Source organism: Melospiza georgiana, chromosome 13 (genome assembly GCF_028018845.1).
Source record: "Melospiza georgiana isolate bMelGeo1 chromosome 13, bMelGeo1.pri, whole genome shotgun sequence".
In the NCBI taxonomy this organism is placed as follows: Eukaryota; Metazoa; Chordata; class Aves; order Passeriformes; family Passerellidae; genus Melospiza; species Melospiza georgiana.
The window spans coordinates 7,088,498-7,110,228 of record NC_080442.1 but is presented as its reverse complement, the minus strand read 5'-3'; the positions used below and the strand labels follow the sequence as shown (position 1 = coordinate 7,110,228).

General features: G+C 40.7%; 1 protein-coding gene across 1 annotated transcript in view; it reads right to left on the bottom strand.

Moving 5' to 3' along the window:
• Positions 1-21,731, bottom strand: part of ALDH1A2 (aldehyde dehydrogenase 1 family member A2) — a 50,706-nt gene that overhangs the window by 19,429 nt on the left and 9,546 nt on the right. Inside the window, exons 2-5 of the mRNA XM_058033568.1 lie at positions 7,972-8,076; positions 7,595-7,735; positions 5,825-5,954; positions 740-801 (exon numbers count right to left, since the gene is read on the bottom strand). Coding sequence (XP_057889551.1) covers positions 740-801; positions 5,825-5,954; positions 7,595-7,735; positions 7,972-8,076 — 438 coding nt within the window. The remainder of the gene's footprint in view (positions 1-739; positions 802-5,824; positions 5,955-7,594; positions 7,736-7,971; positions 8,077-21,731) is intronic.

Sequence of the window (21,731 nt, the reverse complement as noted above, 5' to 3'; positions counted from 1 at the left end):
CTCAGTGTTTTGTCAAGCAAAAAAGCTTCCACACAATATTTTAATAGCTGTATGTGAGCCTCCCATTGAAATTTCTGCCAAAGCTGGTTAACTGGCTCTTCTGAAAAAGTTACCCTCTCAGTGCAATTCCCATGCAGTGTTCAGCAAGATTTTATTATGAGGGTGTCTGCTGGGGTGTAGGGGGAGTATTGGATTTGATGAAATGATGTGTTTCTCTCTCCCAACAAATAAAACAAACATTTCATGTCTTCTGTTAGTTACACAATGTTAATTGTAATGATATGTCTCCTGGAGTTTCCTTTTCTCCTCCAGCCTTGTAAAAGAAATAGCAGGAAAGAATGGAATTAAAATACATCACATTCTCCCAGGAACTGAGGAGCCTGTTAAATCACAGTAAAAACTAAATAAATAAAGAGACTACCACAGCAAAGCATCAATTTTCCATAAGTTGTGTGAACATCCATAACCACTGACAGCATATTAACACTGTGTTTTGCTTCGCTTGTTTTAATCATGTGAATTCTATGACTTGAGAACTTAACTCCTAATAACAGAGCCTAAACCCTATTAGCATGTTCAAATAAGCATTTGCAGGGAGGCTGTTGAAGATATGTCAACAATATGAGCTCAGCTTTTTTCGTAATGGAAAACACACATAGCTGAAGCCCATGTTTTATGTGTCTTTAAAGAGAGCTGGTTCAAATGAAAATAAATAGAAAGCACTAGTAGAGATACTCACAGGGATGATCTGTCCACACACTCCGATGGGTTCATGTCTTGTAAACGTAAAATAATCTCCATCTGAAACAGATGAGCATGCTTACTCTCAAGTGCAGTTTGACTTGGCAGAACAAAAAAAAAATTAAAATAGAGGGAGGGAAAAAACTCTAAGCATCAGCCTTTGATGGCAGTAAAAGAAATAAAGAAGTCATGGAAGTGTTTTTTTGTGAGCCAGCATGGGAAGCCTAGGTTCAGGAGCAACCTAATTGTTCTTTCTGCAGAACAAAGGAATCAGGCTTCCCATCAGAAAGTAACCTGCTTTGTTCCTTGGCAGAGAGCTGTACTGCACATAAAATTGCAGTAGCATGGAAGCACTTACGGCCTCAGCTGATTTAAGGGTGAGAGAAGTGAAGAGTCACAAAGGCAATTTCCTGAAAGGCATGAGTGGAACAGAGCAATCTAAAGGTGTATCTGCAGCCCAAGTGTGGAGTAAGACAGTAACATTCAGCTGACTCATCTGCCATTGAGGACACAAGCAGTATGAAGTGATAGAATAATGTACCACAATCTCTAGATGTGCAATGAAGAGGGAAAGTTTGTGACTTGTGTCACTGAGCATCATGTACTTCCTGTGGTCTGGGAGCACATGCTGAGGTTACACATGCAGGTTTCTTCCCAGTTAACAAAGAGCCAGAAAGGGACCTGCTGTTAGTTAAAGGATCAGTTGAGGTACTGTCTAAGCAGTAGCTGTGTTAGTGTGCTCAGCCTGCATCTGTGCAAAGTCGATTTACTGCAGCTCTACCCCAATGGAGTCTCATTGCTGTATAAACTAGCCCAGACTCAAACTATCTCTGAATTTAGGTCAGATGTTTTTCAAGGAGGCTACAGCTGAGGGAAAGGCTATGCTAAAGGCATGAGCTGAATGTGCCCCTTGGCCTGTAGTGCTTGGTCATCTAGAAAAACGCAAATCTCTTAACTTGGGAAAATAATTTCAGTTAAGTATGTGAGAATGATGAGGTTACCTAGGCTTAATGGCAGGAGATGATTTACCAGGATAAGAAAAGGCTAGACAGCGGAAAGGAGTAAGAGGAGGAGGAGGAGAGATTACAGGGCTTTTGCTCCCATTGTTCTGTCTGACACGGGGTATGTGCTCTCCCTCCCAGTCTGGGCTGGGAAGTGGCTGCCCCAGCCTCTCCCCCGTTCAGAGCTGCAGCCACCCTTGTGCAATATTGACTTCACAATGGACAGTGTGTTTTGGGAACCTGCTGCAATATCCTCTAAGATATATCTGGTAACAATAAACAGGTTAATCCTTAAAGTTTCTTGGGTTTAAGGAAAGACTTCAACTTGAATTTGATTAGAAATAACTTATTGTCAGGTCTGCTTACTTCTATCCATCTACTTTACAGGATTTGCTCAGTAGAAACCTGAGCTAGAGTAGCTAATATGTCAGCTGGGGACCAGATACAGAATAATTATGAGAAAGGTAATAATAGTCTGCAACCAAGACAGACACAGAACAGAGAAAATAAAGGAGGGAGGGAAAGAGAAAAGAGATTCAGGAAAAGGCAGAGGAAAATAGTTTATCAGCTAGCTTGTGCTGCATTGACAAAACATCATTGTAACATTCTGATCTCCAGATGTTTGCCAGCTCCCCAGTGGAGATGAGAATATTTGTGTCACAGACTAAGACGATCAGTTTGGTTTTCCAGGTCATCTTTCACAGATGGTAGCAGTGGTTTACAGACCATAGGAAGATTCATCAGATCCAACAGAAGCAAAGTAGAAGTCAAAATACAGAGAAGTACATACAAGCAAAACTGTCTAAGTGCTCAAGAGAACACAGAGGAGTCAGCTAAAAATACCAGCTTGTACTCGGTAGTACTGTGAGAGGTGGGTTCTCAGCCAGAAGGATGGTGGCAACATAACAGTAACACAGTTACATTAGCACTGTCTGACTTTAGATTGTCACTGCATAATCACTGCCACATGTCTGCGTGCTTCATCACACAGAGTTATAGATAACCTGAGCCTCTTGCCAAGGCAGACAAATGGTGGTTAATTCTGCCCAGCGTGGGCAGAACGTTCCTTCCGCAGAGCGGTGCCTCCCATGCAGAGCTGCTCTCCCTGCTGTCTCCCACTAGACTCTAGACAGCTGCCCTTTTTGACACCTACTTCCAAAGTTCATCATCCACAGATTTTCTGTCAAGATGGCATTTTTGAGGTTGCTTTCTAACAATATCTTTGGGAACATATGTGACTTGAAGTTATTCAGAAGCCTTGGACGTCTCTGGACAGGCCAAAGGTGGATCTAAGAGCCACCCTGTCCACAATGTAGAACAAGCTGTTATCATAACAAAATAGCTCAAGAATTCAATGAGCTTAATTCCATTATTCTGAACAGTGAGCATCGAAAGGTCCCTTGTGCTTAGAAATTATACAGGAGACTTTTTAAATGTTTGAGACTTTTAAGTTGTGCTAATGACCCTTGTTCTAAGATACTGTGGTTGATGATTGTTTCTCTTTTCCTTTACTAGCTGGCTGCCAGAAGAACATTGCCTGAAAGGGACCTGACACTGATCCCACATCCAATCTAAAATTTTGTGCTAAAAGGGTATTTTTAATATACGCAGCTGAAGTAAACTGACATTCTTCAGTCCTCACTGATATTAATAGAGCAAGATCAATTTGCAGCTGCTTAGCACCTGGCCCAAAGACTTTCATTTTTTAATCAGAAAGCAAGTCTCATTTATCCAGGGATCTCACTTTGGGACAGCAATATCTTCCACAGATGTGTTTGCTTAGATTTCCATCAGGAGTCTCCAGCACAGATATTTTATTTGCATAACAACCATAATACAGTCCCATGCCTCATATAGCAGGACACAGCAAACAAGTGGGTGAGGAGAGCTGAACTGGTTCTTTAAACTATATCATAGCATATATTGCTTTAAAGATACACTTCTGCTTGCATTCAGTTTATTAGTTTAACAGTTTCTGGTCTAGCCTCATTCTGTTTTAATTTAAATCATCAAGGCTTTACGCTTGGGAGCAAGCAAAGGGCAGTCTGAAGGTTTTGCAGCTCTGGGGCCAAAAGGAATGTGACTGTAAAACACACTTCTTCTTCTACTTGTCTATCAATTGCCTACTTTTATTTTAAAGGAAAAGAAAACTTCAACAAAAACGGCAACAACAAAAGATCGGGAGGTTTCAGATTTATTAGCACACTGAATAGAAAGACAAGATTTAATAGTGGGTTTTTTTGTTGTTTTGCTTATCTTTGGTGAGCTGATGGTAAATGAACGTAAAGAGCACTGCTGTTTAACAGTGGCTTTGCCCTAAAACAGCTTCACGAGAATGACAAATTTATGGTGCAAAAGCAGAGGAATAAAGAGATGTGTTAAAGGAAGAATAATTGATCCCCTGAAAATCTGTGAATGGACTTATGATTCTACACTTCTGAAAACTGTGTTAGCACAAAGTTTGCACTGAGAAAAGCATGCTGAAAATGTGCCTTCCTTTCACCCAGCATAGTCCACCTTACTGAAAAAAAATCAGGTTTTATCCTATAAGGTACTTGAAACCAAGAATAAGCAGAGAATATTTATTCTCCTTAATCTGGCAGTGCCTTTTGGTGGCTGACCTAATTTCTGTGTACCTGTGGGGCTAAAGAGTGAGAAGGAGGCATTCACTGACCGGGGAGAAAGAGATTAGGGAACAGGAAATTTGCTGAATACATGAATTTATGGTGTGGTCTGCACTTTTGTATGATTAAATGTGAAGTGCAAGCAGCAAAACTGGGATTTACGAATCTCAGCCTAAATAACTGTGGAAAACTTTGACTCCTTGCAGGAATGTCTACACCTGAAATATTATTATTATTGTCATTTCTTTGGTGAAAATAGGATAGTGAAGATAAACACCAATCAGTGCATGCTGCAATTTCAATAAGATGAAAAACGAAGATGAGTAAAACTGCAAGAAGAGTTACATGATGTTTCCCTCCTGAAAATTTTGGAGGCATATTTTCAATTTATCTGCTTGCCTCACTTGGGTAGTTTGGGGCTTTGCTAGAGAGAGGTGAGTGAGTGCATTGCAGATTCTGTCCCACAGTGGAACACCAGGGAAATAGCTGGGCAACAGCAATGGGCATGTAGCCCTGAGTGTGCCCTGCTGGGTAAAGTGGAATAAACATGCAAGTGCAATGAACATGTGCACCATGAATCCACATAACGAATGTTCATTTTCTTTAATGTTTTTCCAGAGATTTTCTTTATGCAGGTGAAAGATGAGTACACTTATCTTAATGACTGCACCTACATAAAATAATTTCTCCTATTTTGCCATGTTGTGTAATTATAGGACTTGGTACATCTAGTCCAGACTGCAAATGGATTTGTTTGCATCAAACAATGCAGCCTGTATTTGTTCAACAGCTGGGAGGGAAGGGGAGGAGGAAGAAACTTCTTAAAGAAAAATAATGGTAAGGATTTTTTTGCATCTCTTTAGCAAAAGAATAAGAACATAATAATTTCCTAGCATGCATTAAAGTTTATCTCATATATACAATATAAACTCATCCCATTGAACAATTTGAAAAAGCATCTATAACAAAATATATCTCATATGTATGTAATTCTCTATAGTAACCTTAAGAACACTCTCAAAGTATAAGTTAACTTAGATCCAGTGTTAGTCCAAAGTAAAATTATTTGCATCAGCAGTAAGGAGTTATATACAAACAAGATCTATACTATGATGATACTGTTTCTTAAACAGGCACCCAACACTATTTTCATGAGTTCCAAGGTATTTTTCAGGCTTATACCTCATCCATTTTAATATGTGTGTCAATAGTTAAAGGTAGGTATTGAGCTGTCTCCTTCTCAGGTGGATGCAAAAGAAACCAAGCCCTCCTCACATGTGGGTGTGGGGCAGACCAAGAGCAGGGCACCCAGTCCTGCCCTTGTTGACTTTCCAACATCTGCTTCAGCAACTCACTGCACACTGTAGGAGCAACCCAGGCTCCTCCTCTGCCTTCCACAAAGCTTTAGTCTGGCCATGAGAAGGTTTAGGTGCATAGTTGTGCTTTAATTCCCCTTACCTACAGGAATGGTCATTCCATGGATTTTGTCTGCCCAACCAGCATAATACCTCAGGGTTTTTATGACTCCCTGGAGATCTACATAGAAAGCTTGCAAAAACGGTTTGCCACTGTTCAGTGATTCCATAGTCTGCAGAACAAGAAAAAGTTAAGAGATGTAAGTATTGTAACATTTTTGGACTATTGTACCTAAGTATTCACCATCTTAACAGCTCTTGAACCATGACAAAGATTTTAATGAAGACAAATCAGTTGCACCTTGGTGTAATTTGAACCCAGAAGGTTCAGAACAATTATCTGATCCCTTTTGTTACTTTTCACAAATGTGAACAAAAAGTATTTTCCTTGAAAAACCCAAACTGGTTTCTTCTGGAGTATTCTGGAATGGCTATGATTTTAGGAATATTTGTGTATGTTTATGTGTGTTTGTCTGTCCGTCTGTCTTGTGGATTTATGTGTATATCCACATGCATGTACATGTGCCTTTGTGTACTTTGAACCTAATAGCCACTGTGTTTGGTCCAGATCTATAAATGCTGAATTGCTTTAATCAGGAGCCAAGATAAAAATGCCTGTCAAACTGGGTTCTGTTATGTTAATGATAACAGCTGAGAAGGGGCTCCTTGTAGCCCTGTATTAATGATCTGAATCCATAAAGAGAAGAATGGACACATCTCTCTTTATATAATTGATGTGAATATAAAAATTTCTCTATATGGTTGCCAAGACTCCTGCTGAGGTCTGAGATATCTATACTGTACAGCCAGTTTATTTACTGCCATCAAATAAACAAACTTTCCTCTAGGGAAGCTCATAAATTAACAAGCTATCTTTATTTTTTTAGTTAATATTCCTATTTTTAAAAGTATCTTATAAGCTATCCTCTTAGGGGTTCCTAAGATCCTTTAGAAAAAAAAATCCAATAAAATATCCTAAGATGTTGAGTAGCTTAACTAATTCTCAATAGCTGTCCAATAGAAATCATTAAGAATGGGCAAAGGACGCCCCTGTGTAACACACCAACCATCAAATGAGTTTCTATAGAGAAGAATGGAGGCCTAATTCTGCACTGACTTATATCCCCAAGAGCAATTAATGGCACTGCCTGCAGTGCAGCTCAGTAAAGAACTTGGCTCCAGAAATAAAAATTAAATGACAGGCAGAGTAAACTTGATTTGCTGTGCACTTCCTTCTCCCCATGGCGATTTTACAGTACGTGCCGGCGGTAAGATGATTTAAGTGTTGACAAAGCTGGAATTAAGATGTTCACAGGCTTAGTTCAAAGCACTTGACATGCGGAAAACAACATTAACAATGGCACCGTTGCGATGGCTTCATCCCAGAGAGGAACAGAGCCGCACTTGGAACTCGTGTCACCAGCCCAGTGTCCCTGAGCACCCCACTTGTGTCCCTAAGCAGCTCTCTTGTGTCCCTGAGCACCTCACTTGTCCTTCCCTTCCTGCCTGCACAGATCACCCCAGCCTGCCATCTCTTGTTCTAGAAGAGTCACAGGCCTGCCTGGCGGGCACACACGTGTGCACACCCCTGCTGTTGTGGGATATCCAATTTAAAGCTGATCTGAGCCCACTGGGAGCCTCTTGTTGGCCTTTATGGGTTTTGCACCACGCTGTAAGTGGACAGAGCCATTTCAGCCAGGAAGCTGCATGTGGTTTTCACATACAATTCATATCAACCCATTCATGAATGAATTGGATCTCAGAACGTAGAACTGACAACTGATTTGACTTCTGATTTTTATGTTTCACTTACAGCAAGAATTGCCCTGTCCCTTTCCACCAAGTCTGCTAACTTATCCAAAAGATGGCCTCTTTCTGAGGCATCCATTCTCCTCCAAACAGAACCCAGGGAAAAAGCCAGCCGAGCTGCCCTCACTGCCTTGTCTGTATCAACCTGGGAAGAAGGAAGAAGAAAATTGAAGACACAAGGTAAATAACACAAGGAGGCTTATTGGATTTGCTATTATACAACCTTAGTCAGATGTGATGGGTTTTGGAACTATGATTTATACAAGAACTGTCCGACAGTGCTATTCTGGACTGGTTGCTTTGATCTATTTATATGTTTGTATTATCTGTTATGCATTTAATTTATACATTAAACATATAGCCATTCGTGGGATACATTACCTTGTCAGCCTCCTGAATGTCACAGATTTGTTCTCCTGTTGCTGGATTATATACTGGGAATATTCTTCCACTTTCAGAATTCTGCCACTCATTATTGATGAAAATCTAGAAAAGGAAGAAAAGTCATCAGGTCTCTTGCATGAACGAACAGTAACGTATATAACAACAAACTCATGAGAAAAACTGCAGATTCTAATACAAAAGAACTGAAACCTATTTTTGTGTGAAAATTACAGTTTTCAAGAGTTCAGGCTGAGGTCAGCCCCTGATGCCTTTCTGTATTCTATAGCAGTGTCATTATAGAAGCAACATCAAAGTCTAAACATTGGTTGATGTTCAAATTTGGTTCAAAAACTGTAACAAATAAACTAAAAAAAGAAATAGCTGTACCAGAGAAAAAGCCTTGAAACTGCTGAAGACAAGACAAGGATTTGGAGTAATCACTCAGTTCAGTAAGTAAACATTTAGTCACTGATACATCCCAGTCAAGACTGAATAATCTCAAACATCACAGTTCTTCAATACACAGTCAGTTAATTATGGCTACAGTGACGGCTTGCAGCACAAAACTAACTTACTTATCTGCTAGGAACAATGGAAATTGTTACATTCTCTCAGTGTTGATATTTTAATTGTCAGGGGCAAAACAACTTTAAATGGTAATGGTGCTGACAACGGCTGTCTTGAGTAAGGTAATGACAAATGAGTTTATTTAAAGTAGATTTTTACTGGTAGCTGCATACATGTCTATTATTTTCTGCTGAATGACTTTTAGGAACAGGATGCAATTATTTATTAGCAAGTATTAAAGAAGTCAATACATGAAAATGAGTGAAAAGTTTTCCAGGTATTCAGACTCCTTCTGTCTTTTAAATCTTTCTAAGAATGAAAGTGTTCAAAATTCAGGCACAATTTGGATTCCTTGGAGTCCAGATATCAATGTATTTTTAGTGGATTCCATGAAATACAACTTGAATGTGTAAGTTGGTGTCCTGGCCTCATTGAAATACACAGGAATTTTCCCCCTGACTCCACTGAAAGCAGGAGTTCACATGTAGAGAGAAGGAATATTCACCACTTGGCTTGTTGATTTGTTGTTTGGTTTTTTTTTTTGTTTTTTTTTCTTTGCATACAGGGCTGTGTTTATAAGGACAGGGACCTTTGAAAGCTTGAGGAGTTCCAATCAGAGATACACAGGTGAGACAAACTGGCCCATCTCTGTACACATGAAGGCAAAACCACATCTGTAGAGTTTTCAGTTACTAGACATGAGCTTGCTCAAACCCACTCTCCAAGGCAAAGGGAAGTGCTGTAGCTGTGTCCTCTCAGCAGGGCTTGTTAGCTCAGGCTGGGTGCCACAGTAGCTGCAGTGTCACAGCTCCTGCTCCAGAGCTCACTGTGGCCATGTGTGGGGGAACCTGTGCCTGCCTGGAAAAGACCCTGCCAATAGAACTGTACACAGGAACCAGCAATTCCATGTGCTTTTGCTATTATGGATGCATTTCGTTGTACTTCCTCATCTTCCCAACACCTCAAACTTCAACCTCTTTGCTGTGTGCCCCTCCATCCATTCCAGAGTCTGTCCTTTCTTTACTCCTCCTTGCTCCTTCTGTTTAGGTTTTCAAAGTTGCTGAACTCAGAACCTACCACACCACTGCCACTGCTTTCCTTGCACACCCTCTTTATCCTGAACCTGTTTGTGTCCTTGGACTGTGAGTGTCCCAGACTGTGCTGGTGTCTCTCTGCTCAGGGATGACACTGTTCAGCAAACCCAAGTACTGGTCCCTGTTAGGACATTCTGGAGGTAACCCAAATGAGATAGTGAAAGAATCACCAGTATGATGTCTAGTGACCAATGCCATAAGCTGAAACCCTCTGGTGTATCATTGTCACTTTTAGACCTTAAGTGAAGCAAAGAAACCCTGAGATCTGTGACCTGTGTAGAGAAGGAATTTACTTTGTGCTTTCCACTGAGTTTTCTCAGAGTTAACTCTGCACCCAGTGAGTGTGTCAGGGGGTGCTGAGGAGGGAGGGGAAGGGAGAAAACTTCCAGCTTCAGGAGCAGATGGCCAGAGAAGATGTAAGCATGTTTGTTTAAGGTGACAGGATGTACATAAACACATGGGCTTCTTGTGTGAGCTGCACTGAAAGAATAAAGCAGTTTGGTTGAGTACAAGAACCTGAGAAATCGTGGCAGCCAAAATTCAGTATATTTCCCTTAGAGCAGTGGTCTGTTCTTTATTAAATGGATTAAAAAAATTAACTCCATTCTGCTGGGATTAACACCTATCATCAGGTTTGCTAGTACACAGGACATATATTTGTTCTTGAAATACATTTCACCGTAAGAATGAGAAATAGTGCCGTGGAATTACAAAAGAGTGCTGCAATTCAAGCTGACTGGAAGGAAAAGCTGTATGATTTTATTGAATGCTCCATTTATCCCACTGACTTAGAAAAAGAACAGTAATAGTAAATATTTCAGATAGGACATGGGAAGGATCTATTTGGCATAAAGTTAGAGCTGAAAGCAAGAGAAATTGCTACTGTTAATGGTTAATGTTAGTTTCTTCCTGTTCCACTTTCTATAAACAAGGTATTGCCTATACAAGCTCATTACTGTAAACTGAGCACATTTAAATTGGCAGTAAAATCAGAGTATTTACTCTAGTGCACAAATAAAGTACCTAGTCCCATGTTTTGGAACAGTTTCAAGTCTTGAAATCCAGCAGCTGGCGGCTTTACAAGCAAAGCCTTACACTTAAATAATTCACTTTTGAAAGTTTTAGGTGTTCTGTGTCAGGTAGTACCATTCAGCAGATATTCCTACCACCGAGACGCAGATTCTTTTGCAATAAATTTGCATTCACAGGGGCTTTTATAACTCTTCCAGCACTACTGACTCCAATGGCTGTTGATTAAATGTATATATCCTGTACATTTAATCTGACTTTCATTATGGCCACTTCGTAAAAATGCCATGAAATGGAGAAGCGATGACACATTGCAAGAAAAAGGAATCCCTGCAAAGCCTCAAATTGGGTTTTTTTCTCCCTTATTTATAGTGATCATGCTAAAGGCTAACTCTAAATCAGGGGGAATATTTGACAGCAAATGTTCCTATCTATGGATTATATATAACCCATCCTAAACACCAGATAAAAAAAGGGGTAACCTTAGAAAAAGAAGGGCTTGCTTCCATGTAAATCATGCTACAAATTGGACAACACCCAGTGAGTTCATTGTTCAACCTCAATTGTTGAAGGCTATTCACATTTACTATTCCCCTGGAATCAATGTTAATTAAGGCTGACTGGGGCTATAAATCAGCCTTTGGTTTTTACAACTTAATTCAGCATTAAGCATATATATGTAAATAAAAGGTAACTGATTAACCACTTGAGTTTTCCAGGAGTTACTGAGGTAATTTGTTTTTGTTTGAGTCCTAGTGTTACCTTTTGTGATATGCAGTAGGGAGAAGAAAAAGTCTATAGTGTGTCATGCATTTGCTATGTGGTATTGTGGTAGTTAAATAATCTGGCCTGTTGGGTGCTATCAATAGCATTGTGCCAAAAGGCAAAGGGAAGAAGGGAGCACTTGAAAAATCTTGGAATACACAAACGTTTTGTTTGCCATTTACTCTCAGTAGAAGCAGTAATGGCAGTAATGTCAGAGCAAGAAGATAAAAGGTCAACTTTGCTGCTGGACTGAGGTGTCCCTGTCAGTGCAGCCATTTAGCCAAGAACAAACCCAAGTGGCAAAGCAGCCAAGGGCCCCTGTGAGTGGAGTCTGGCTGAGGCTGGTGTGCAGGGGGTGAAGGAGAAAACCAAATACCTTTTTCTGTTCCCCAGTGATGCCAAAGGGGCCAGCAGAGCAGGGGAGCTGGGGGTGCAGGTGCTGGGGTGTGTGAGCCTGCGGGGTGGGAGGGGCTGTTCCAAACACAGCAGTGTGACAGGCCTGGGTGGGAGCTCCCTGCTGCCCCTGTGAACATGAGGCCCCTTGGAGTGTCATCATTCCCAGGAGATCTCATCACACAGATCTCTGGGCAATTTCTGTTCCTTTTCAAATGAAAGATAGAAAGGGCATGGATTTTCCTAAAGAGAACAGTCACATCCCTCCTGGTACTGACAATAACCTCTTGCTCATACACTGATGTTCTCACAGATCTTTTACTAGAACTTTGCAAGATAGTGGTCCTACCATGTATTCACTAGGTTCAAATCCTGCCTGTGGCTAATTATATATGGCCTCTGTTGCCAGAGTTCCACAGGGCTGATCAAGAAATCAATCTGACTCATCCTACAGGTCAAGTGACTGTTCAGAGCCTTGGAGATACCTCATCATACCAAAAAGTGTACAAAGGAAAAGTAAACCCCAAAGTTACCATGTAAAAATTCCAAGCTACTTTGAAACTGCTGACATGTAGTTGGAAGAAAATCATACATTGCATTTTGCACAAGACCTGTATTTCACAAGCATTACACACTGAGTTCAATAGCATCTTGGATGCTCATCAGATTTGATATCAAGCCCAGAGTAAATGTTTTTAGCATAACACAAAGCAAATTTAGCTTTGCAAACAAACAACTACAATCTCTTGTTTCAGTAGCCATCCATCCCAGCTGGCTTAGTAATATTTAGCAACTTAATGTTCATTTTAAACCATGCAGGTAATTGGAGTGATAAGTATTCAAAGAGGAAGGGATGTGTACAAACCCAGGCTGGACATTCTGATCTGCTGTGCAGCAATATCAAAATTCAGAGCAGGGAGAAAATGTGCTTTCAACACTATTTAGCAGCAAGGAAGTACCAAACAACTATCTTTATGAGTATGTGTATAAATACAATTAATTAAGATAAACCACAGAACTGATACCTCCTTTGCAGCTTTTAGTTGAAGGAGCTTTAGTTTCATGACACTTCAAATTGCCTCTGCTGTTGAGCCAGGGGCTAGCCCTGGATTTGGGAAATGGAACTGATTTTTACATTTACTGGGGATTCCTGCATGCTCACTGCCTCTCTTTTTTGTATTGCCTCTTCTTAAAACATACAGGGGAAAAAAAAGATTTTGGGCTCTCTTAATTCATAAGAGTAATCAACACAGGTGGCAACAATGTAACTTTTCATTTCCTTTCTTGAAAATGTTCTTAAATGATGTGTGAGTGAAATGACGATCTACATTCTTAATTCGATATTGCTTAGTGATGATGTCATGAGACATTTTCTTCAGGCTCCCCAGCTGTTCAACTCAGAACTTCAGGCAGTGCACAGACAGTGGCCCTGCATTCAGCTCTTTGGAGGTGGAATTATTTTCCCATGGATTTAATAAACAAGGTTTTTGTGCTGTTGCAGCTCCTAGAAATGTTTTTTGGTACAGGAAGAGGATTTTAACATCCAAATAATAATGGCTTCCCACAGGAGATTTGGTTCTGGATGAACGGAGGAAGGAATGGGAATTTCCTAACTCAATTGATTTAGTAGCTGGTTATAGTTTCATTCCATCAAAGATCTTTTTTTCATATGTGGCTTTTTCCTTAGAGAGCTTTTGACACTGAATCTGCTGGGATGGGGGAGGGGGCATCAGATGCCAAAGTACTTTATAAGAGAATCACAGCTGCTCGGCCCTCAGCATCTTCTCAGAGCTGGAGGCACTAGAAGTGCATAATGGCACTTCTTTTTTAGTGGGGGACGGACAACAATTTTAGAGGCATGCAAAAAATCCAGCAGCAGCATTTCCCTTGGTAAATACTGCATAACATCCCAGATACCAGGCACCTGTGCCTCAGTCTGGTCAGGAAATTTCATATCCTTTCCCATCTCAGCAACTTCATTTCCTCTCCTTGGGAAACATTTCGAGTCCTAATGATTAGTACGATTGTAAGGGAACGAACTAGGTGGGATTGCCAATCAGAGGTGCAGCTTGTTTATTTTCACAGGCCTTGTTTTCCTTCACTTTTATGGCTGTCTTGATACAGCAAATCTCTCACATTCTAGAGTGTGTTGTGAGGCACTCCTGGGAGTGACTGGAAACCAACAGCTGGCTATAGAATCAGCAAAAACCTGCTTTATAAGAAGGCACTAGGAAAGCAAAAGCCAATGCCAGCAGTCTGCTGGCTGAATGACCAGCGATGGATCAGCAGTGCCATTTAATTTTATTTTTAAGAGGGTTGTTCAGGTGACCAGCAAGAGTCACAGTTTCTTGCTGGCAGTTTACAAAAGGTGAGTAATGGGCTTCAAGGCCAACCTACCCAAGGAGGTTGCAGGACTCTGCTCCTGAGCCATGAATGAGCCTGTCTGGGCAGTGCCAGTGGCTGTGCTGCTTTCAGGGGAGAGCCCTGCACGAGCCAAGGCAGCCTGGCTGGCCCACCACCTCAGCACAGGTGGTTCTCATGTCATTCATTACCCCTGAGCAGAATCACCCTCACAGTTACCCAGATTTGGCTTCTTCAGTGAGATGCCTTTCAGCTGTGGAGGAACTGCAATTGTGTGAGAGTAACAGTGAACTATAGAGGAACAACATTGCACCAAATCTAATTCAGGCAAGCAAGCTCCCGTGGGCACAGCTAGTTTTCAGCTACAAGAGGTCCAAGAGGTCCAGAGTAGAACAAAAGTAAAAAATCCAGCTGGTTTCAGTGGGAGCTGAATCAGGCCCCAGTTGAGGAAAAGGAATCAGTGGCAACAGCATCCAGAGGGATGTTTGTACTGGGAAACAAAGCTGTTTCACTGGAAACTTGACACATGCTCTAGAGCCTGTGAGGTCTGAAAGGCCAAACAAAAACAGAACATGTTGATTTTTATTTTTCCTCTTTGGCTGCTGGGTTGTCCTTCTCTCTCCTTACTCTCACTACCCCCACACTGTAAAAATAGAAAAAGAAGGGAAAAAAAAGAAAAAAAGGAAAAGGAAAAAGAGTTCTAAAGCTCTGTGTGCTGTGGGGTGCTTCATCTTTTTTAAAGTCTCATTTGGACCTCAGAGCCTGATTGAATAATGTCATAGTTTTTGGACCTGATGTACCATAAATGTGGCTTTCCTTCATAAATTCAAGCTTGAAATTGCACTCAAGAAATCTAGAGGGCAAACTTGTGGGTGCACTGAGAGGGTTGGAGAATTTTAAACCTTTACAAACATAGTACAGCAGGAGGATCAAAAAAGTGGAATCAGAAATAAAATGCCCAAGAAGTGAGTGTTTTTGCTGTCCATGCAGCCAGCTCTGGCACAATTCTGTTTGTGCAAGCCCAGTCTTGTGCCAAGGGGAGATGTCTGATGAGAAGACCAGGGTGTCTGCCTTCTCTGGGTGTAAATCCCAAGTAGCAAGGCCTGAGTCAACTCTACCAAAATTAAAGCCAGTGCTTCATACCAGTGTACTTTGGATCAGAAGCCAAGTGTTTGAAAGAGGTGAATACATCAAGGTTTTTCAGCCTGTATAAATTAAGTCAGGCTTCAGTGTGGCTGACATGAGCTGGGGGAGGATTCCCATGCTCGAGCCCTCATGGTGGCAGGAGCTTGGGATCTTTTCAGTCCCAGAGAGGCAGGAGGAGAGGGCAGAGCAGGACCTGTCTTGCAGGGGCTGCTGCCCTGTTCTGCTCACCTGGATTTTCAGGTGCTTCAAGGCAGATAGGGCAAGTCCCCCACTGAGCCAGCTCACAGACAGAAGAGGTTTAGGGAATGGTATGCTAGAAAAGGGGTGTGATGAGAGGAGAAACCAAAACCAGAGGAATTCAGGGTCTCTGAGCAGCAAATGGAATCAGAGAAAGGCTTGAAGCCTCCCGTCAGTCTGCTGTGAAAGTGGAATGTAACATGATTTTTTCTCCCCTATGTCCCTCATCCCTCACGCCAAATGTTTGACCTGCCTGTCTTCCTGTCTTAATTAGTCTTCTGTCTTTCTGGGAGTTGGGTCTGTTCTTCTGCAAATGGCAGCACATCAGACAGGGGAAACCTGTCATGTTTGTTTTCTAAGCTGTAGGGGGTACCCATTTGAAAAAACTCCCAGCTTATCTAAACATTTTTGTTTGTATGATTTTGAATTAGGAAGTGTGAGTAATTAGTTAAGAAGATTAAATAAGTCTTAGCAACATGCAGTAGCGTGCTTACTTTCCTCCTCCCCCCCCAAGTATTTCCTGCACAAAGCCCAGGCTGCCAAACTGTGATGATACCCTTTTCTATTTTAGTTTCTCACTGTGCCACATGCTGGTACAGCATCCATTATTTCCATTCAGTCTCATTAGAGGGATTATTTTGTGCCTGGTTGTTCAAGAAAATTAATCTAAAGAGAAGAAATTTCAGATTGTATTGTCTGTTGAACTATACCCACCACAAACATTTTACTCCTTTTAGCTGCCTTATTAAACCAGTGGGAAAAAACTTTCGTTGCAGCACACAAAGGCTTTCCTCAAAGTAATTTTTACTTTTTTCAGTTAATGAAGAATTTGTCTGCTGTTAGTAGAACAATACAGGAGAAATAACATAGCTCAGATAATAGTTCATGTATTCCTAAGAAACTAAGCTCCCAAGCTTTACTTATCCTTTCATCAGCATGACTCTTTAATTGCTGGAGAACACTTACTCTAACTGCATCAGAAAACATTGCTTGTGAAATCAGGATGACTAAAACATTAACTGTGCTTTCCATTTTCACTAATTACAGAGACAAGCCATCACTGGATGAGTTGGGTAAAAATGGCAGTGGTTTTTACGGAGAATGATCCTTGATGTCACTTATTGCACCTTAAAAAGTGAAATAATGAAAGATTTTTAAAAATCCACTAAATCGAGAGTGGAGAGGAGGAGTGTTTGTTTACATAATCAGTTACTGGGCTGTCACTGGGCTTTAATGAAGTTGTGGCTATTAAGAACTTGATCCTGGAAACCCTTCCACAAGTGCTCATTTGAAATGGTGGGAATGAGGAGGGGTTTGTACAAACAAGACTCGTATTACTCTGTGTAGTTCTCCTGTGTTTTGCATTGTTTGTGCATTGCCAGTCTTGTGTGCTCCTTATGTGTGACAGAAAACAGTGTGAGCTATTAATCTGTACATGGGAAATATGTTCTGCCATTTGGAAGAATTTAATCTCCCTTGTAGGTAACTGCCATTTTAAATGTTCATCACCAGGAACAAGTTCTTACTTAGAAATTAGCTGTGCTGCACAAATAAATATTCCTCCTAGGATTTCAGACATTATAGGCAACACAGAAAAATACAATAAGCAAATTTATTTTGACTTAAAGCTCTGCCTGAGAAAATTACCTTATAACTACACATGAGAAATTGCTGGAATGTCAGCTTCATTTGCAGTGGCCCCTTATGGCCTGATCACCCTCCCTGGCACGATAAATCACTGGCAAGATCCTTACCTTAACACGTTTGATCTCAGCTCAGCAAGACTTGGTTTTGATGTGAAGAACTCCAGATCTGTTAGGTCAGAGACAAATAGCAGAGCCACTGACCTGCAAAGTGCTAAGTCTATATTAGACCCAAGTGAGCAGCGTTAAGCTCCTGAAAAGTCTGCCTTTGCTTCTACTTTGCATCCTGAAGCTTTTCAAATATTACTGTTAGCATGTTTTGTTAATGATGCCAGAGACATTTCCTTTTGTGCCATTCTGCATGTACAGAAGCCACAAAAAGCATGTGCTGTGAGAAGCATTATCTTGGATAAACTGTTAGAATTATCTGCACTTTAGAGAAACATGAAATAAACCTCATTAATTATTGGTTTCTTTACTTAATTAACAACTACTGATATAATAATAATGATATTCACCAGTACACATATTAAGATGATGCAAAGAGCCTGTGTGTACATGTGTGTACATAAAGAAATTCAAACTACTGCTAAAAACAAAAAACTCAGCTTGTGACACATTCAGAGTCTGAACTTGCACAAAGAACAGTTTTGTGGCCCCTCAGTTTTGCAGCCTTGGTTTGAAAGTATTACTTATTGTCCTGGTTAAACAGTCACTTATCTCCACGATAGTAAGCAGGAGTGTTAGTCTACCAGAAAATTGGATGTTCTTAATGGGCTTTGAGGGAGAATAGCTTTGCATCATCAGCATTAAGTTAAATCACATTAAGTACCCACTTACAACATACGGATTACCACTTATGACATCTTTGGTGAAAGCCTTTAAAACAAATTGTTGTGTTTGTTAGAAGAAGCTGTGAGATAACAATTCCCAGAAGTCGGATTTAAAAATTCCTTTTGCTCTTCAAGAAGATGCAAAGGAACCCAACAACTCTCATTCAATGCTGCAATGAATTCTCTCAGGCTGGAAATTCTTTTCAATAAAAAGTCTTGGTAAATACTAATTTATTTACTTTAGAATATTCTTCTGGAGAGAAGAAACCGTTAGAGTACCTTTCCTCAGAGTTCAGTTCTAATTTCTCCTCCAGTTCTTTCTTGTTGATTAAGTCATTGCCTTTTACATGTACAAAACTGGAATAGGTCATTCTGCTTTTTATTATTCATAAGGCTGATTGGGGAGAACTGGGTTTAAACTGTCAAAGTATCCTGCTGTGCTTGGATACCTGACAGATTTACACCTCAAAATACACTGTGGTACTAAGACTAAAACTGGATGTGGAGTATTCTTGCAGGAGCTGATTACAGTCTCAATCAAATAGAATACCTGAGGATATAAAAAATAATGCCTATGTTTGATAGAATTTAACATTTTTGTATATGACCAGCAAGTTATTCTGTATAGAGATGAAGGCCTGAATGAAAAATGAGCTCTTATATTTAACTTTAATAGAAACAGACTAATGACTTTGAGTATGTAAATGAAAAACATGACCCTAAACTTCTGCCAAATATGCAGTATTAAAAAAGTGGATTAGGGCAAACCCCAATACTTGGTTATTCTGAGCTCTCCTTAAATGAGCAAAGCGTGCTGTAAGTCTTGTCAATAAAGAGCCTTCTTTAAAAAACCTGAATACTCATATGCAGTCCCGAGATCCACTCTCCCCATCTCCTCTAAAATTCGCGTTTCTTTTCCCCATTTTAACCAAACTCCATTTTTCTCTGCTGGAATCCCTTGTAATGATGCCACAATATGAGCAAACCTCATTAGTTTCCCTGCTGTCTACAAGACAGGATTTATGCTTGTAGTAAACACAATGACACATGATCACTAAATGGCTAAAATCACTATCAAGACTTAAATCTGAGAAATTTTTCACCCAGACATTGCAGGTACTAATGGTATGTAAAGGTATGGAGCTCAGTATTAATTACAGCAAACATGTCCCCCAGTGCCCCACCTCTGCAAGGAGCACACGAGTGACAGCTGCTGGGGAAGGTTCATGGCTTGCAGCCTTTGGCAGATCCCTGGTAGAAGGTATTGCTACCAATCCAATCCAGTGAGTAATAACTGAATTCCCATGGGACCTGGCTGAAGTCAAATGTTGCTGTTCCTGGTTCATTGCTTTTAGTCTCCCTGAAGACCATTTAGGCAAACAGCTGGAAGAGCTGACTACAAGGGTTCCCAGCCACAGGGAACCAATCCAGGAAAGCAGGTAAAGGCTTCTAACCAGGAAACAAGTTATCAGAGGATTTGTCCTGTTGCTCTCTCAAGGAAAGAAATTAACTGAGAGAGCAAGAGCACGAACACATTGGTGCTGCATGCAGAATCCAGACATTAAAGGGAGGACAAGCTGTGCTGCACCAGTCAGTGGCATGTACTGCACTGGGCTCCTGCTTGGCATCTAAATAGGAGGGCTTTCCTTCTCCCTCCATGCTGGAGAGCCTTACTAAAACAAAACCTTTGAGGAGAATAGAAGCAATACCAGAACTGGAGTTCCAGTACTGTGACTGCTTTGTACTGATGGAATATTCCTCCTCCTAAAGAGAAGTACAGAGGGGAACAACATCACCAGCTTCAGCTCCATCTGAACTCATTATGCAGGCTTTGCAGCAAGGAGGGCACTGCCTCCCTGACAACACTCAGAGGAACAGCAACAGAGACAACTCCTGATGAAGTGACACAGAAAGAGAGCAAAGAGCACAAAGAAAGGGGTCTTTTCATCTATACCATGTGTGTGTGTATAGTGAGTACACAGAGAAATGTGCATTTAATAACATAGAGAAATGCAGACATGCAGCCACAGGTAAACACCAGCTCCAAAATTCATCTGTATTGCCATTTCCCAGAATACCATGTACAAAAATAGAGGCTTGATCTTCTTGTAGTCTGGCTGGTTTAGCAAGAGATCCTGCCTCTGACACTGACCTACTGTCTGAGTTAGTCATGGTTACACTCCCACAAATTTAAACTCCCCCATCTGTGAAGGAACCTTGTCACAGTTTTACAGTGAGGCTGAATCAATTAATGCCTTCTGAAAGATGTGATGGAGCAGAATATTAACACTTGCAGTTGAGTGATGCCAGCTAAAAACATCTTAAGTAATGTAACAAATGGATTTAAAAACCACTATCAAAGAGTTGCACCACTAAGACTCCTAGGCCATCATCAGCATAGTTATAGCAGATTTAGTGTTATTCTTAGATCACTATTTCAAATTAACAGTGAAAAAAGCAGAGCTTGATTTTCACCTCTCAGGAAAAGAGATCCAATAAACATCACAAAAGAGAAGAGGCTGTTAAGTGGCCGTGGTAAAGAAAGTGCGATAAGGACAAAAAGAGGAAGACCAACAAAATGTCAGGCACTGATGGAAAAGGGGGCAAAGGCTTAGCCAGATATCCTGAAAAGCAACCGTGCGTGTTTCTAAAGGTCTGTGCAAGCCATTCTGGTACAGGACTGCTGCAACAGTGTGTGACAACTGAAGCAACTGGAGAAAAAGTTCCTTGATTTGGAAGGTAGTGGTAATTTCTTGCTAGTTTTGACAAACTCAAGAGTAAAGTATTTCTGTTTCAGCTGAAAAAAGCCATAAGCAAATGTAAAATGCATATGTTATGGTAAGCCTTGAAAATATCCAGTAGAATTGGGACACTGCTTTTATGTCTGGGTGCAAAGAACGTTTAAAATATACTCCGAATATGTTTCAAACAACAAAATGAAGTGGCTCCTTAAAAAAAAAAGAAATCTATGTATCCACCTGTCAGTTACATAAATGCCTTCTCAAATCAATTTGACAATATAAAGAAGTATTAAACCCAGTTTAAAATTAAATTCTATTTTAAGGACATTTTACACGAACAGAATGGTAAATAAAAGTGAGGTACAGTGTCATGGGAAGTGCTTTTGCAACTGAGCTGAAAAGACTTTACAAGATTTTTCAACTAACTAGATCACAATTTTCATCTAGGTCATCTTATAGCTGGGAAATAAAAGCACAAGTGCCTATAAACCAGCCTAAGAAAGCTGAGTGTGAAAACGGGTGATCTGGACTGTATCACTGAGAGGAAAAAACAGCGGTTTTTGAGCATAAGGGGATGAGAATTATCAGAGGCATACCACACTTTTTACGTGTAAGCTGTGTAGGGAGGACAAGTCAGGCTGCAGAGAGGGGAGAGCTCTGTGTGTGCAACGCTTTGCGTGGGCACTGCTTGGAGGGGAGAAATAACACAGAACACAAAACGCGGACCCACGGGTAGACAAGCAGTGGAGATCTGAAGGATAGTACTGGAGTGAGGAACTGACTTCAAAATAAGAGCAGCTGAAGTGACATTGAAGTGGTACTGAAGAGGAAAAAGAGTATGAAGGCAGTAAGGCTGGAGCCACAATAACTCCCTATTAGTTCAGTGAAAGCTGCACTGAAATAGTGTGTAGGGAACAGAGTTTTCTGTATCCTAATGTAAACAACATT